Source organism: Rhynchophorus ferrugineus, unplaced genomic scaffold (assembly GCF_030347505.1).
Source record: "Rhynchophorus ferrugineus isolate W39M unplaced genomic scaffold, kcgeb_rfMv2 rfM2, whole genome shotgun sequence".
Lineage (NCBI taxonomy): Eukaryota > Metazoa > Arthropoda > Insecta > Coleoptera > Curculionidae > Rhynchophorus > Rhynchophorus ferrugineus.
Genome location: NW_027472581.1, coordinates 80,498,155 through 80,514,632, shown reverse-complemented (window position 1 = coordinate 80,514,632; position 16,478 = coordinate 80,498,155). Strand labels below are relative to the sequence as shown.

General features: G+C 35.1%; 4 protein-coding genes across 7 annotated transcripts; 2 read left to right on the top strand and 2 right to left on the bottom strand.

The window, feature by feature from the left end:
* Positions 1 to 1,056: 1,056 nt before the first annotated feature.
* Positions 1,057 to 7,884, top strand: CoRest (REST corepressor). 2 transcript variants are annotated; one of them, XM_076396461.1, is made up of 10 exons: positions 1,057 to 1,310; positions 1,610 to 1,753; positions 1,809 to 2,023; positions 2,079 to 2,255; positions 3,059 to 3,145; positions 4,723 to 4,820; positions 5,276 to 5,474; positions 6,009 to 6,146; positions 6,204 to 6,340; positions 7,020 to 7,884. In XM_076396461.1, exons 1-10 carry the CDS (start codon positions 1,199 to 1,201, stop codon positions 7,168 to 7,170), a joined length of 1,458 nt encoding a protein of 485 aa, XP_076252576.1. In that variant the 5' UTR covers positions 1,057 to 1,198; the 3' UTR covers positions 7,171 to 7,884. The 2 variants fall into 2 exon arrangements, with proteins under 2 accessions (XP_076252576.1, XP_076252577.1); XM_076396462.1 differs by lacking the exon at positions 3,059 to 3,145.
* Positions 7,885 to 8,197: 313 nt separating this feature from the next.
* On the bottom strand, positions 8,198 to 9,939 carry Las (lipoyl synthase, mitochondrial). The gene is made up of 7 exons (XM_076396466.1): positions 9,779 to 9,939; positions 9,389 to 9,725; positions 9,180 to 9,336; positions 9,073 to 9,130; positions 8,729 to 8,887; positions 8,491 to 8,677; positions 8,198 to 8,436 (listed from the first exon to the last, which is right to left on the bottom strand). The coding sequence occupies exons 1-7, from the start codon at positions 9,814 to 9,816 to the stop codon at positions 8,272 to 8,274; spliced, it is 1,101 nt and encodes a 366-aa protein (XP_076252581.1). The 5' UTR covers positions 9,817 to 9,939; the 3' UTR covers positions 8,198 to 8,271.
* Positions 9,940 to 9,969: 30 nt separating this feature from the next.
* On the top strand, positions 9,970 to 10,738 carry mRpL41 (mitochondrial ribosomal protein L41). Its single transcript, XM_076396468.1, has 3 exons — positions 9,970 to 10,245; positions 10,306 to 10,409; positions 10,469 to 10,738. The coding sequence occupies exons 1-3, from the start codon at positions 10,089 to 10,091 to the stop codon at positions 10,685 to 10,687; spliced, it is 480 nt and encodes a 159-aa protein (XP_076252583.1). The 5' UTR covers positions 9,970 to 10,088; the 3' UTR covers positions 10,688 to 10,738.
* Positions 10,739 to 12,815: 2,077 nt separating this feature from the next.
* On the bottom strand, positions 12,816 to 16,466 carry LOC143191407 (putative protein phosphatase 2C T23F11.1). 3 transcript variants are annotated; one of them, XM_076396464.1, is made up of 6 exons: positions 16,349 to 16,466; positions 15,018 to 15,287; positions 14,762 to 14,920; positions 14,502 to 14,707; positions 14,224 to 14,447; positions 12,816 to 14,139 (listed from the first exon to the last, which is right to left on the bottom strand). In XM_076396464.1, the coding sequence occupies exons 2-6, from the start codon at positions 15,269 to 15,271 to the stop codon at positions 13,930 to 13,932; spliced, it is 1,053 nt and encodes a 350-aa protein (XP_076252579.1). In that variant the 5' UTR covers positions 15,272 to 15,287; positions 16,349 to 16,466; the 3' UTR covers positions 12,816 to 13,929. The 3 variants fall into 3 exon arrangements, with proteins under 3 accessions (XP_076252579.1, XP_076252580.1, XP_076252578.1); XM_076396465.1 differs by having other exon boundaries at positions 15,842 to 16,424; XM_076396463.1 differs by lacking the exon at positions 16,349 to 16,466 and adding an exon at positions 15,723 to 15,789.
* Positions 16,467 to 16,478: the final 12 nt, after the last annotated feature.

Genomic DNA, 16,478 nt, shown 5'->3' with positions numbered 1-16,478 from the left:
TTGTGACGTCAAAACGTCGCAATGTTGCCGCATCAACTCAATAAACGCTACAAAATAACGTCATAATAACAAATTCCCTTACAGATGACATTTGAATTTTCAAAAAAATAGTCTGTTCAAAGTTATTTTGTACAAACGTCATTTAAATTTGTGACATCAAAACGTCGCAATGTTGTCGCATCAACTCTGAGTTTTAGTTCAATTTGGCTTTTACATACAACAAAATTCTAATCTAATAATAATTAAACAAAAATGTTATCAAATATAATTTATTTTAACATTATAGCTAATTATACTGCCACAGTAGTTTATAGGTTACAGTTATAACATCTTATCACTATTGCTTTCAAGAATTTTGCATACGTTTGACAATCGGAAATCTTTGATAGGCTCAATCGTTTACGTGTTCGAACTAATCACACAGCATTATTTCTCTTTTTTACTAGAATTAAATCAGAAGGAATATATTGTCTGATTTTAAAACGAATTTACAAATTGCGTCAGGCAATACATAAAACATCTTGATGACGTATGTACAAAAAAACTTTGAATAGACTATATATGGTTAATATAGAGTATAGTCTCGACCGTTTCTGTCGAGTGATTAACTCAGGTACCGTAGGGCATGTCCTTGCCAGGCCCTCATGCCGCTTAACCAGAGAATACTGATACGTCCATTTAAATTTAATTTTTATATTTCTGAGAATTCTGTGGCTCTTAACGGTGTTACTGATCACACAGAGACATCATGCACATAACCTGTCTAATTCGCTTATTTTAATTATGACATATTTATTAAGGAGTTCTTATTTAAAAATAATTTTATACAATTCATAAATCGATTGTAATCGAAATTTCAAAAAAATCAATACAAATTATATGTCAAGTAATATATAAAATTAGCAACAGAGATACATATAAAATAATTAAAATTCAACTACCCGCCAAATTCGCGATCTATACGATCCATGGTGGGGATACAACAGCGCCCCTAACGTGCGTTATTAGAAACGTTAAAAAAACTACAGGCGTCCGATGCTTCACTTCAGTTCGACCCATTCTGTTTTCCGTTCCATCATTTGTCCTTAGTGCTGTGGAAGTAAGGTATAGTAGTGGTGACTCATAAACGTTCACCCTGTTTAAGTGGCATATTAGTGATACCTTTAGTGTTTGAGCACTTCGGTAATACTAATGCGAAATGGTCCTTGCCGAGAAAAATAACGATAATGTCAGAAATGGCCGTAGAAGCCGGGGGCCCAGTCCTAATGGCCATGTCCAAGCCGAATCCACAAGCGAAGATGAAAGCACAGGTACTAAATAAGCTTATTATTCGACACAGCTAAAGTTTTTAGATTGTTTATCTAATTTCCATTTAATTTTGTTAATTTGGGCCACTTGAAACATTTGTGCGGGAGTTATCCAATTTAACCTTATTTAATAGAATGTTTGTTTATAAGTCAGTAGCACTTTATTCTGTTAAAAGTAGTTAAGTTACTTATAATTATGTTTTGTATGGAACAGCCACAGGTCGTGCTTATTTATATTTGTCAACAAAAATAATTTAATTAATATGTGTATTAACTATGTGTCTTTTTATTCATATTTACAGTACCGGTAGATAAAATTCGTGTTGGCCGAGACTATCAAGCAGTATGTCCAGAACTTCAACCAGAATGTCAACGTAAGCCTGAGTTATTAGCAGATAGAGCTTTACTAGTTTGGTCTCCCACAGATGCCATACCTGATGCTAAATGTAAGTACATTTTATTTATATTTTGTTTGCATTTATTTTAGAATTTTGTTTTTAGTGGAAGACTATATTGTATTAGCAAAGGATAAATATGGTTATAATGGAGAGCAAGCCTTGGGGATGTTATTCTGGCACAAACATGACCTTGACCGTGCTGTGTTAGACTTAGCTAATTTTACCCCTTTTCCTGATGAATGGTCAGTTGAAGATAAAGTACTATTTGAACAAGCATTCCAATTTCATGGTAAAAGCTTCCACAGAATCCGACAAATGGTAAGTTAACTCTCAACTATGTTTTTACAAATATGCTGTAAATTACTTTTTACAGTTGCCAGATAAAAGTATAGCCAGCTTGGTGAAGTACTACTACAGTTGGAAGAAGACCCGCTCTCGCACAAGTCTAATGGACAAACAAGCTCGTAAACTGAACACACCAAAAGATGATGGTGCTGAAGAAGGAGCTTCAGACCAAGGATCCAATGAGGAATCTGATCACGATGAAAAGGTTAGTTAAAACACCCATTTGTCTGTGTTTGTTTAAACTAAACTTACAAAGTAAGGACTTGTTTTCTATATTAGAACATCAGTAAGAATTTTAAACCTTTGTTAATACTTTCACTTGAAAGGAGCCAATCCTTTTTCTTTTCTCTTTGATAAGCCGAAGCAGTGAATTAGTTAGAGATTTAATTTTTTTATACAATAATTAATAAATTTTAATTTGCTCAAACATTTGTAATTCTTTTGGAAATGTGTATCTAAAATTGTAAGTTACTATTCAATCTATAGAATGTTATATATTTTTTTAACCTAAATAAATGAAAAGCATTAATTTGTTTTCTATTTTGTTTGGTTTTATTTCTCCTTGTTATAACTAACCAATAGACGAAGCTGTTAATAACCCTTTATAACCTGTAGATAAAAAGTCATATGCTCCTTTATTAAAGTCTTACAATTTTAGATACCCAGACAATTAAAAAGGGTATAATTGAGATAAATTAACAAAGTTTGAAATATGCATGATTTTAATCCAGCATGAAACCAATACTCCTCCAGGCAATGAAGCTTTAAAATTACACAGCAGATCAATAATTACACAATTTTAAAAATGCTTAAAATTATTTAAAGGAAGAAATATCATTAAAACTTTGTTTCTTTCTTTTGATCTGCTGTGTTTTACTGGTTGTTTAGTTATGTCTCAGTCCATCATTGTTCTTCTCCTCCCAAGACACCTAGACGTAAATCATCACATTTAATCATCGTTTAGCTTTGGTTGATTTATGGTTTATGTTAACGGACCGTTTTTAACAGAAATGGACACTCCATAGAGGCGTCCGACGCAAAAACGTTTCGCCTCATCCAGGCCAATCTAGCTGTGATTCTACCGCTTCTATACAGGTAGATTATATATTATCTATTTAGCTGCACGCTTACCGTCACTACGCCCTTCACCCCGCGGGTTTTTTTTGTATTTAATACCTGTCACGTTTCGCTTTTCTTCCATATTCAACCATCCTGTTCGGCTGATTCACTCCGTCGCCGGAAGATAAAAATGGGAGCCGTGTTCGTTCGCTCTAGACTTCCAATTCTATCTTCTAGTGTGTATTGTAACACACTGACTCTCCCACGGTATAAACGCTTGTTACTAAGAGATTATCGGCATGCTTGTATATATTAACGTTAGCTAAGGGTGCATAAAGGTACTTGTGGGTTATTAATTTAATCGGTATACCATACTTTCTTGCTCGCTATAAAAACTGCTTTTTTATCAGTGTTTCATACTCGTCATTACGCCGTTAAAAATACGCTGAAATGTTGTATTGAAGATTACCTGAATGATGACTAATCATTTTCTAATATGGGTGTTATCTATAAAATAAAAAAGTCGTGTACCAACAGGACTAGTAGTATGATATTGCTGGGATTTTACAATGGTAATGAGGTGTCTTGGTGAACTGGAATATATTTTCAATTGTCTATATCTATTTGAACTTGGATTTAAACAATATTCACTGAATGTAGAGCTATCGAAGCTTGGGATGTTCATCAACCAGTTTTTCATATATATATTAAAGAAATCATCAATAAAGATCTCATGCATCATTTTTGGTAATGATAAAGAAGATAAAATATTTGCTTTTTATGTTTATTGAAATTATGTTAGATGCTTGCTAAATGTGTGTTTTATGTTGTTTGAGCATTATGAACAGTCAAAGAAAGACGAGACTTGTCCAGAACACTAACCACACCTAAACTCACTGTTTTCTAACATAGACCTGTGACTTGCTGAATTTATATATTTATCAATTTTTTATTCTTTTATGTAACCAACCTCTCCTCCAGTAAACCAGTAATAACGGATGCTTATTTATTTCAGCTGTTGTATAAGCGGAAAAAAAAGTGAAAGCGAATTTAAAGAAGACTGTGATAGATAGTGTTCAGTGGGGACATGTTATATGACAATGATATCGTATCAAATGAAAGACTTGTGGTGTATCACACGAACCGTTATTGTAGCGTCAGTTTTTCTACTAAGAACTACCGATAATAACCTCAATCATTGTCAATTAATTGGAAGGGAAACGAACAGTTTTCCGAACGTTGAGTGAGCGCGAAAAGTGTTCACGTCTGTAAAAACCGGCGCGTCGAGTGTCGTCCTCCTCGGGCTGCCCCCGGCACGCGTAAGATCTATTCCCCAGGTTCGGTGTAAAACAGACATTTACCAATTTACTATTTTTCTATTTATAGTAACTATTGTTATTGTTAAATAAAAATATTTTTATTTCATAATTTCTCAATTCTTTATTATCCTGTCGTCCATGCTGTTCTCACTGAACACTCTCCTTATCCATTGGCACCTTGTACTTACTAGTTTCTGAGCGGGCGAGATTGGTTCAACAGTAAAGGAAAAAATGTTGATGTGAAAGAGATTCAGCTCTGTGTCGATTATATTGTGCGATTAATTGATTGTACAGGGTGAGGGGGGATCCTGTTCGAATTGCGACGTGTACTGCACCGTGACCCAACAAACTCCAAAGGGAGCGCTGTGTAACAGCTGCTATCAGCATTGGAGGTAACCATCTCTTGCAATTTACAAATACGTTGTACACAAATGTCCGACATTTATGTGCAACGAGTTTGAATCGATCCATTAACGCCGTCTTCGAGACTTACTGATGCTCAAGCCGATTCCCTCTCCAGATCCAAGACCCCTTAATCCCCGCGTCCGGACAATGGCAGTTAATAAATATATTCCTTGGTCAGACCGAGTTGCATTTATGGTTTTAGCTAGAATCCACCGTAAACCCGTATGTCAGAACAATGACCGCACCTTTTACTATTATAAGTAATTTTATTTAAAAATCAAGGTCCGCACTCTGGAGAGGTGTGTACTGAGCGTAGAGAAAAACCGACATCGCAAATTAGTAAGATCTCTGGCGGTGTACACCACCAACCCATTCCTCGAGCTCTTTTTTCCTGTTTCCTCTAACTTGCTTGCTGTTTTGGCGGGATCCGGGGATTCGATAGGCGTACAGGTATGGCGCGGCCTACATCAGGCCCGGTGGGCGGCAAGAGGGGTTCGGGCCCGGGCGGTTCCAGGGCCCGACGGAAACCCCCCAAAGGAATGCATATCAACCACGACGATCTGGCGACCATGGCGTCTGGAAATGCCGGCACCCTCCTGCTGCGAGCTATGGAACGCGAACTGGACTCATTGCAGAGACAAGTGAGTAGTACTCGATCTTAGTGAACAGTGTCGAGCAGCAACCGTATCCACTGAGGAGGGGGGATGGGAGTAACCTTGAACGAGGGGAGAAGTCCGTTTTTCTTTCTCTTAACTAGCCAATATTGGCGCTTTGCGAATGTCCGCCAGTCTTATTTTCGTTTCCTTTTTGTTTGTTGTACGGGATAGCCAACGACCGATCACAGAGAAGGGCAACTCTATCCGGTTTTTATTCCGGGTATTCTCTCTTTCTCCCTCCTCTCACAACCTGCCTATCCATTTTGGGAAAAACCCCTCCTCTGTGGTTCACGTTTGCTGGCTCAATTCCTTTTTAAGTACACTCGGTTGTATTAAATGTGGAATTGGACATTGGAGTTAATTCGACTCTGGGTAAATTGCCGCCATGTTATCATTATATCCAATTCCATGTGTCACAATAATAGAAATAATTATAAACGACAGATTTGTAATTACTATTTATCCAGAGTTTTACGTATAAAACCGAACAGGATTTTTATCGAATCTACATTGTTCCAGATTCAGCAAAATAAGCAGAACGTTAGTTCGCTGAAACGTAAACACGCTGATTCTCTGGAAGACCTCCGCCCGTCCAACGAGAACTCTCAGAGGCCGAACTCTAGATGGACCAATGATGAAATGATGTTAGCCGTTAAAGTAAGCATTCGAATCTAAAATCTCCGCTTGATAATGTTCACTATTCGATTCCGATAGGGCTTTAGGAAATATGGTAAAGACTTCAAGGCCATCGCCGAGATGCTAGGCAACAAAACTGAGCACTACGTACGCACGTTCTTCGTTAACTACCGTAGGAAATACAGCCTGGATGAGATCATCAAAGAATGGGAAAGGTAGGTCTTGGTTTGTCTTAAATATAACACGTGGGCTGAAAAGTTCCGGGCGTAACGAAGAAAATGCGGTGTTTTTGTTCAAAATTGGCTTTAGTCATCAACATAATCTCTATCAAGAGCCACACAATCATTCCGCGCACCGCTCTGATATTTCAATACCACTCTAGTGGGACGTCCACTTAAATGACGATCGTTTTGTTTCCGGAGTGAAGTGATGGATCCATGTTCCATCCATTGTCAAATATCTACCCAAAAATTATGATTTGTTACTTTTACACAAGGCCAAACACTGCTCAGAATTATCAACACGTTTTTCTTTTTGGTCAAAAGTGTGCAAACGCGGCACCTACTTTGAACAGAGCTTTCTCATAGTCAATTGTTCATGCAATAAAACGAGCACGTTATTTTGATATCTTAACGATGTTAGGTAACTCACGCAACTTCACTTTTCGATCATTCAACGCGATTTTTTGTGTTTTTCAACCATTGCTTCGCTTGGGCGGTATTTTTCTCAAGACGCAATGTTAAATTAAAATATCATGAAATTTTAATAGCGTCCTTTTGAAGGTTAGTACTAACGACGAATACACTAAAACTAACGCTATCTATATGTTAGATCTGGGATTTTCCAGCCCATGTGTTAATAAGCTCCTTTTATGCATATTTGCGATTCTTTCAGAGAACACGGTACTGTTCCCGACGATAATGGAGAAACTAAGATTGAAAACGACAATGAAAGCGATGAAGTCATCTGTCTATCGCCAAGTCCTCCGTCGTCCAAACAGGTCAAGAATGGGGGCAGAGTGAACTCCCAGGCATCCCAGAAATGATTTCCTACCTCGGTTTAATAAGTACCATTTTCATCATAATCATATGCGTCGTTCATCATCTGGAAGTAATATTTTCATTAGTTTATTGCAAGTATTTTTAGTGTGTAAATAACTAGCAGATGGAAAAAGCGCTGGAATTCATTCATTACTACACTACCTTTTTGCAATATAGTTATATTCACGTGTTTTTTCCACTGCTGAATGTATATATATGTCTATTATCACTATAACAATTATGATAAGGATTCTAAAAACTATATTCTATAGTTGCGCGAATAAAACAATACCTGAAATTATTTGAGATATGCTGTATTGTATTTTATATTCCTTTAGGAGTATGTCAGAACTGCAATAGATTTATTGACCCTTCGAGCACAATATAGTAATAAAGACAGTGTAGATTGATCTTATTAAACACTATTACATTTTTGACCATAACTATTTAACCACAAATTTTATACATATATTTTATTATAGGCGCGTATGGTCAAAGTTATCTCGAGGCTCGAATGATCTGTACATATAAAATAATTTTTCTTCAATATTTATATCGCGTAATCTAGATTTTTGAACCAGAATTATCACAATTTCTTATCGTTAATTACGTTTATCTAATTTTGTCCCACCTTTTCCAACGTTTATTGTTAAGTCTTTAGTGGTAAGTTTGATAGGTTAGCTTTCGTGCTATCTAATAAAATTCAATAACAATAATAATGGTGTTTTATTCCATTATAATTAATTTAAATAATTCATAATAAAGCCGGATAATTAAATAAAATATACTTAAAAGAATGAGTAAATTGTAGCACAACAAAATCTGAAATACAGTAACGTTCTAAGCGCCATAATCATTTTTATTTAAATCAGAGAGTGTTAACCTTCTACCGTGTACCAGGTGTCTAAAAAACCTACGCTATGCTAGATGGGATGTGGCATAACGCAGACTGTAAAATGCCATAAAATTTGCATATACAAATTTGTTGGTGAATACTATGCATCAAATATTTCTACATTGTAACCAAATTCATTGTTGAAATGGCAAGCTAATATATTTTGAATATATAAATACATTTTATTCTATAAAGGTAACAAGCTTTCACATTATGCTGTATTCATCTTCCTGTTTTTTAGTATACTAGCAATGAAAAATTCGCCAGCTTTATAAGAACTTCTGACCAGAGGCCCACTAGCCACATACAAAAATCCCATCTCTTGACCCACTTGTTCCCAATGTTTGAACTTGGCTGGCGTCACATACTCCACTACCTAATAAAATTCCAAAGAGTGAAACATCATTAGACCATTACATTATGGGCTCACTTTAAGATGACGCTTGGTGGGTTGCATATACTGTCCCAAAGTCACACAATCAACTTTAGCAGCTTTCAAATCCTTCATAGTAGCCTCGATTTCTTCGTCGGTTTCGCCCAGACCAAGCATAATGGACGACTTAGTTATAAGATCGGAATTCATGTTCTTCGCGTTCTCCAAAGTAAACAGTGATTGCCTAAATATTAAAATCAAATAACAGAGGTTCTTTTTGTCACATAGCAATTACCTATATTTCGCCCGCCTGTCTCGAACGTAAGGAGTTAATTTTTCTACCGTTTCAATATTATGAGCATAGACATCCAACCCGCTATCAACAATTGTCCTCACTTGGTTCAAATCACCCCGAAAATCTGGGACCAAACACTCAACCAAAATATTTTTATTCCTAAAAGCCAAATCAATCATCAAAAATTCCATATGACTTATAATGTGTCCGGAAGGAAAGTTCAAGTTTTATGCATACTTTTATCAAGATCCTTCCTCCCATTAAATGTTACCACGCAATTCAACTTTAAGAAATGAACTTTTCTCATTTTAAAATATGACACCTTGTAATTTGTTAAAATATACCTGGTTTTAATCTCACGAACAGTTTCAGCAAAATGATTTGAACCACCATCAGGTAAATCTATGAGAAAAATGTTAATATTTAGGGATAAAATTCAAAATAAGTATACCATCCCTATCCACTGATGTGAGCACAATATAATCTAAGCCCCATGAAGCAATAGCTTTAGCTGTATTAATTGGCTCATTTGAATCTGGTGCTGGAGGTGCCCTTGATGTTTTTATTGAGCAAAACCTACAGCCTCTGGTGCAGGTATCACCTAATAACTATAATAAATTTATAACTATCAATTCATATAAAATTTAACTATAGACAGACCATAATTGTAGCTGTTTGTGTACCATGTTCTCCTCCACCCCAACACTCCCCAATATTTGGGCATCTAGCCTCCTCACATACTGTATGTAATTTTAAATGCCGTAATTGTTCCTTGATCTTACTAAAATTCTTTCCCGTGGGTATTTCACGCTTTAGCCACGGCGGCAACCTCAAACGCTGTTCTTCACCTTTATCTCGCTTTAATCTTCCCTCATAACTATCCCAGTCTAGAGATTCATCTTTTAAAACTGGACTGGGATTACTTATGAAGTCCTGCAAGCTCGGGCCATTGGCAACTTTTTCTCTTAGGGCCTCCAAATGAGACTTATGCCTCAGTCTACAAATAATGTCAACTTGGAAAGTGAAATTAAAAACAAATTAAGAACTTACTGTGTTTCTAGGTTTATCCAAATTCTTGACCGAAACATCTCACATCACTTGTTGACTTCTAACTATGAGGTCAATGTTGTGTCCGATTAATTATCGAATAAATTAAAACAAAGATAAAAGGCCTATATATATTTACATAATAAATGTCAAAAATATAGGTTGTATAGGTTATTTCATGGCTATTGAGCCCTAACCTACAATTTTTAACATCATTAAATTTAAACAACGTATTTTAAAGAAAAACAAATGAACCATTAGTAGAATATAATAATTTTTTTATTGGAGTCAGAATTTAAATTAAGTTAACGTAATGTCGTTTAATTTAATTATAAAACGTTCTATATCCACGACAGCAACCAATTTTGGTAAACGGAACTTTAGGAAGTTTCAGTTATTCAACAAACGAGGATCCAGACAATTTAAAAGGCAACAAGCGGAAAAGCCAGATCCTGACGTTCCTATACATAGTACGTATTATTTTTGTTTTATAATTTACTTATAATCTTACATGTACTATATATTTTCAGCTAGGGGCGTGAGACCAATAGGTTACACAAATGGTAATAACGAGTTTGTTATGGTTCCAGAAATGATTCCCGAACTAATAGTCCCAGATCTTACTGGTTGTAAGGTAACTATTATTTGTGGTTTCTATGTAAATTCACAAACATATAATTTATATTATTTCAGTTTAAACCATATGTCTCCTATAGGACAAAGGAAGTTGTTCAATCAGAGTTCACAGCTCAAGATCTATTTAATGTAGTGTATGCGCCCAAAATTGCCAAAGATTTTAAGGAAGGCAAGTTAGACGAGCAAGGTAATCCACTGGAACCATCACCTGAAGAAAAACAAACGCCTGCAGAAGCGTTTTTGAATGCCAGGAAAACAGGCTCTGATTTATTTTAAGATCATCAATTAGAGATGTAGTTTCCTTTAAATATATGTTATTTTAATGTTGCCAGAAGAAATTTATCAGATCTTCCAGTAGTAGCCCTGGGGACATTTTTTGGGGTTGTGAGATCTCAAAATAGGACCCTTCTAAATACCAAAACTTTACTATACTAACTAACGTGTTTCTTACTATATAATTTTTTATTTATGATTATGAATATTATACTTCCTTGATATAAATGGGGCAAGCACAGTGTTGTCTGTCATGCTTAATATAGAAAATGTTTAGCTCATTAGCATTAAAGTCACACTGCTTGTTCTGGTGAAGTAGCACGTTACGCTGATACAGCTAATTATTAACTTACCAAGGCTTCATTCCCCTTTCTCGACAGTTATAGATATACTTTGCGAGTTATAGTGTTGTCTATATATTTGGGAAAATATCCCGCTAATTGCTCTTTTTAAGACATCGGAGAATTTTAAATAACTCTTGAATATCCAGAGAGTTCAAACTCGTGAAATTTGAAAGTAATGTAAATCGATAATAGTATTAATCAATGAATTTTCATTTGTATCGATCATAGCTTTAAAAAAAATAATAATAATTAAGCGAATTGTCAGGAGCAGTTGGTGTCCGATTTACACCTTTGTACTGAAATGATCTTTCTTCGGGGTAGAGTTCTTTTCCCTAGCTGTTACTGGAGCAGATGAAACGGTTCTTTTGAATAAGGAAACTGATTTGTTTCATGTTTTGCTTTCATCAACTAACACTGTGACAACCATATGGATTGAAAATGTTCAACACCTTTATTTCGACTACATTCGTTTCATTATCGTGCTTCAAGGGCTTGACCACCGTTAATGCCCAAGGCTCTTATGGAGAAGCCAGTAAGCCCTACCCCAGAAGAATATCTTAGCGGATTGTAAGCAACCATGTATGCCATCAATCCACAACACACATACCATCTCGGCGAAGCAAAAGATCCTGCACCTTGAGTGTTTCGGCTTATTGCTTCAATCATAGGCAGTTCCTTCTCCTGTATTATTAATGTGGATGCCATTGAGATTTATAATAGCAGATCATCTATCATTCATCAATATTTTGGATATTTCATTATTTGTCCTTAAAACATAACTGTATAATGCGAACAATATCGTGAAGGGTACTCGTATCAACAACTATATCAGCGAGTACAATAAGTCTGTAACATCATACTGGACGCAATGTCTCTTGTTCTTTAAACCTTTAAATAATTTCCGCATAATTACATCTACTGGTATTTTGAAACCATTTTTGTGATTAAAGAGCATTGCAGAGATATCTTGACAAACACTCTCAAATGAATTCGATAAATTGTTTCGCACTTACACACAGATAACAGAACCAGAGTAAAAAAAGTTTAATAATTGTTAGGACCAATGTATACAGATGAATGCATAACGAAAATCAATAACATCTCGACATCTAATTCGCTCCACCTAGTAATTAAACCAAAGAATAAACTGGCGGAGTACCAAAATCTTACCTACACAACCGCAATTCTGTCTAAATCCTTCCTGCTCATTTGTTGTACTCTTCTCCAACCGTCAAATTTATTTTGATTCTAATTCGTCCAATGTTGGCTCCCCCTTTGCTGCTTTAGTAATATATTACTGTGTACAGACCAGGCCAACGAATGAGATTCGGCGTTGGATACCGAACACTCGTTGGCCTTGATGATCACTCTTTTGTTTTGATGTTAGCTACACTCTACGGATTGCAAGCGAATGCCAACAAACCTTCGTTGGCCGTCGTCAAACCATCCAAGCAGAACTAAAAATATCTCAACAAACTCATTCGTTGTCTTTCGTTGGCCCGGTCTGTACGCAGCATACGTGGTGGGTTATGCTTGCAACTTTGCAAAGGTTCCATCCATTTTTTTAAAAACTTTATATAGATTTACCGATTAATCTCCTAGGCAAGATACTATCAAATTTTCTGAGTAATAGCATTAAGCGCAGGAAGTATCAAGGATTTAGAGATCTAAACGGCTGTTTGCTATAATACTATGGACATCATTGATTTAAATGTAACAGTCCGTTATGATTTCTTGTATTCAAACTATTTTTGCAACATGAGATGGTTAAATGAACGAGACAAAAAGCATTTCTAAAAACTATCTATTAAATAATTACATAACAGAACGATCTATAAGCTAAAAAAAGAGAAAAAAGTACACATCAAACAGTCTCACATTAACTATACGATGATTTTTATCCAGATTTTATTCTGGGGAAATCTAAAAAGAAATAACCCTACAACATAATACCATTTGATGTAGATGATGAATTTTTATTATATTATATAATTGTTTTGTGCGAAACGGTTGTTTTTAATGACGTGGAGAATACTAAGTGATAATCTACTGTGTCTTCTAGGAACTATAAAGTCTAATAGTAATATAATTTAACGTTAATTAAGAATAATCCTATATTTTTTACAATTTTGTACATGTCTCATCCAGCATTTGCCTATAAAAGCTCCTACTGATTATTCACTTTAATTGAAAACAGAATGAATGTCAGTTGGCACGGGATGAACATCTCAAAAACAAATTGTCCTATAAGATGAATAATCTCTACATTTTACTATATTAACAGCTAACAAAATAAATTAGCAAAGCTTCATTTTTAGTTTTAAAACATTATAAAAACTATTATCTGTTTTTCTTTTAATAAATTGTCACTTTTAATTGACCGTCTAGGTTTTATACTTTGGACTAGTATCAAAGTAAGATTAAACACTGGGGGATTAGGGTTCATTATTAATTTAAAAAACTTCATGACCAACGATCTTTAAGTTTTTTTTTAGTCCACAAAGGGTAATTAACATTTGATACTATTTACAGAACATTTACAGTGTGACCTAATCATAACCGTTTATTATCATCAAATTCACCGTATGTATATGGCACTAAACAATTTTAAGATTACTTACAGATTGATTGCCTTTAGGTTGAACGTCCTCTCGCGAATCCCGCCACAATTTTAATCTGACTCACAAAACACAGTCACAACTGATGAGATTTAATAAAAAAAACTTGGGACGATTTTTCTTCTGTGTAATTCTAAGTACGGCGGCAATAAGTCGGAATGTCACACATTTCAGCAAACCTCATGACTCACGTAGAAAACATGTCATTTTTCTGTTCTATATTATCCTTAAATGTATGCAATAATGATAAAATAATTTCAAACAATAAATCGGTGAAAGTTCGTTATTGGTCCTCCTCGTTTTGCATATTTGCCGGACAGTTCTTCGCCGCGCATCTGGTTGGACTTTCCTGATCTTCTTTTGTTTGGGGCTCGGCGAACTCGATGATCTTGTTCTCGTTCTCCTCTTTGGTCGTTTTCACAAAGGCCACATATTGTTTACATTTTTCGACAACCTTTTCATATGGTTCTCCATGCAAAAATACCACTATCACCTACAAATTCATCTATGGTTATACTCTTGTACAAATATTTTTTTCCGTGAACCAATTTTTACAGGTATTTAGAAATCGACTTACCACTGTCATATTATCACAACCTAAGCCCGCCATCTGGCAATCGGGTGCGAGACATCTCATCATCAAATTCTCACATATTTCCTCAGGTTCCAAACCATTAGCTATATTTTCGGTTACAAAGTCCAAAACGTCATCGTCTGACATTACATCCCATATACCATCGCAAGCCAGTACTATAAAATCCCAGTCGGGATTAATAGTTTTTTCCATTACATCTGGAAATGCTATAAACAAAATAACATAAAAACTGATTGACAATATAATCAATTCACACCTACCTATAACCATCTGTTCTTCCGGTGATCTACTATAATCTCGTTTAAACACATAATCCCCAAAAGCTCTGGATAAGGCTAAATTACCGTTCACTCGATTACAATCAACATAACCGCCTGCTTCAATAATTCGTTCATATTCCTCAGTGTTATTTGGTTTGTGATCAAATGATAATCTTTCCATCTTATTATTCACACTGGCAATAGCTCTAAAAATAATTTATTGCTATTATTTTAAAAACAAATGTTGAAGTATAACAAACCTAGAATCACCAATATTAGCACAAAATAAACTATTTTCCTTAATCATAACTGTGATTGCTGTGGATCCTGATTGTTCATTTTTTAGAGAATCTTCATTTAGCATCACTTTATCCAGCTCAAGAAAGGCTTTTTTTAAAGCTTCAGCAATGTTACCATCTCTGTTAATGTATTATATTCATTAATTTATTTTAAAAATTGAAATCAACTAAAATCTAGGCTTTGAACATTAAAAGCAAAAACCCAAAATCTTCATACCTATATTCATCACGTTTAATAATGTACTTGTGTAAGTGCTTTCCAGCATATTCAGCTACTTTTGGCCCACCATGCCCATCGAAAACTCCAAAGAATGCTGTTCCTGGATCATCAGGTAAAGATAAAATATGTGTATGGGAATCCTCCATTGTGATCCGCCATCCTTGCATACAACTAGAGCCAACTCTATACAGCGAATTTCTCACACATGTAGTGTCTTTGGCAGTGACTGGTTCAGATAGTGTTTGACCCATTACTTTAGATAAATCTCTGAAAAAGAGGTTCCGTGTCAGACAAAAGTTTACAAAATGCCGGGGAATAAATTCTACGATGATAGTTGATATCATAGTTGCAAAATAACTTGACAATGTCACTTGTATTATTTATTACCTATCTGTACCAATAATACAATGACCATAAATTAAGGTTTGATCAGATTAAAAAATGTATTATGCAATCACTATTAATTTTTCATTCATAAAAATACAATCTTGCGCTTATAACAGACAAAATAGCATACTGATGATCTGACTGGCCATCATCATTTCACATGATGACAATGATTCATAATATAAGACATTTGCAAACGGATTCCGCCCCATCAGAAAACAAAGCTATGATGCACTGACGTGGAACAAAGTTTCATACATTTCTTTCAAACAATAACTGACGAGGACTGAAGTAAAAACCCAAACGAGTGCTTACTTCTCATCTATTATAGTAAAAGTGCTAAATTTGACGATTTCATTTTTTCGGTCATTGCTTGACATATTCTAGGCCCTGAAAATAATAAGAAAACAAAACACAACGAATTGTTTACTTACCAACTATTATTTGACAACACAAAAACTAAACACCAACTAATAATCGAAAAACGACTCTATTCAAAAGCATTATTTACCCATCACACATTAGGAGTTGACAGATCCTTATTAATAAGGTTATGTTCGAAATATTACGCGCATATCCACACACACACATACGGAACAGAACAACAAAACAGGCGCCGGATTCAGAGAAACGAAGAAGGCGTATATTTGAGTGAGCGGATTTAAAAACGTCAAAAAAGAGAAATAGCGCATATAATTGGAATCTTAACGATATATTTTTTAGAACGTTCTGCGAATGCCTCGGAACAATACATTTTGCGACAGGAAAGGTAGTGGAACAAATCAGTAAGTAATGTATCAAAGGAATGAAACAAAACGTATATTTTGCAGTTACTTGCATAGTCTCTCTTTGGCAGATAAAATAAAAGCGATTTCCTGTAGAAAGGTTTATTACGCAAAGCAAAAATATGGTTTGTATCTATACAAAGCCGATATACTCACGTGATTTTTTGCACTACAAAAAAAATAGCGCACAAAAAGTGCCAAAACAGGTATTCACATACGACATTTGTTTCTCTCACTATCTTTCAATATACTTGTTGGATTGGTTTAAATAAACAGAGATAGGTAT

Bases quoted from the DNA above. Each gene is read 5' to 3' on its own strand.
- CoRest (XM_076396461.1), top strand. From the start codon at position 1,199: ATGGTCCTTGCCGAGAAAAATAACGATAATGTCAGAAATGGCCGTAGA. The intron at 3,146-4,722 runs GTAGATTATATA...TTGATTGTACAG, and splicing joins ATTCTACCGCTTCTATACAG to GGTGAGGGGGGATCCTGTTC. The intron at 6,147-6,203 runs GTAAGCATTCGA...CGATTCCGATAG, and splicing joins AAATGATGTTAGCCGTTAAA to GGCTTTAGGAAATATGGTAA.
- Las (XM_076396466.1), bottom strand. From the start codon at position 9,816: ATGTTTCGGTCAAGAATTTGGATAAACCTAGAAACACA. The intron at 8,888-9,072 runs GTATATTTTAAC...TTTGGCTTTTAG, and splicing joins GTTCGTGAGATTAAAACCAG to GAATAAAAATATTTTGGTTG. The intron at 8,437-8,490 runs GTGAGCCCATAA...GAATTTTATTAG, and splicing joins CCACCAAGCGTCATCTTAAA to GTAGTGGAGTATGTGACGCC.
- mRpL41 (XM_076396468.1), top strand. From the start codon at position 10,089: ATGTCGTTTAATTTAATTATAAAACGTTCTATATCCACGACAGCAACC. The intron at 10,246-10,305 runs GTACGTATTATT...ATATATTTTCAG, and splicing joins TCCTGACGTTCCTATACATA to CTAGGGGCGTGAGACCAATA. The intron at 10,410-10,468 runs GTAACTATTATT...ATATTATTTCAG, and splicing joins CAGATCTTACTGGTTGTAAG to TTTAAACCATATGTCTCCTA.
- LOC143191407 (XM_076396463.1), bottom strand. From the start codon at position 15,787: ATGTCAAGCAATGACCGAAAAAATGAAATCGTCAAATTTAGCACTTTT. The intron at 14,708-14,761 runs GTTTGTTATACT...AATTATTTTTAG, and splicing joins GCTAATATTGGTGATTCTAG to AGCTATTGCCAGTGTGAATA. The intron at 14,140-14,223 runs GTAAGTCGATTT...ATGAATTTGTAG, and splicing joins GTTGTGATAATATGACAGTG to GTGATAGTGGTATTTTTGCA.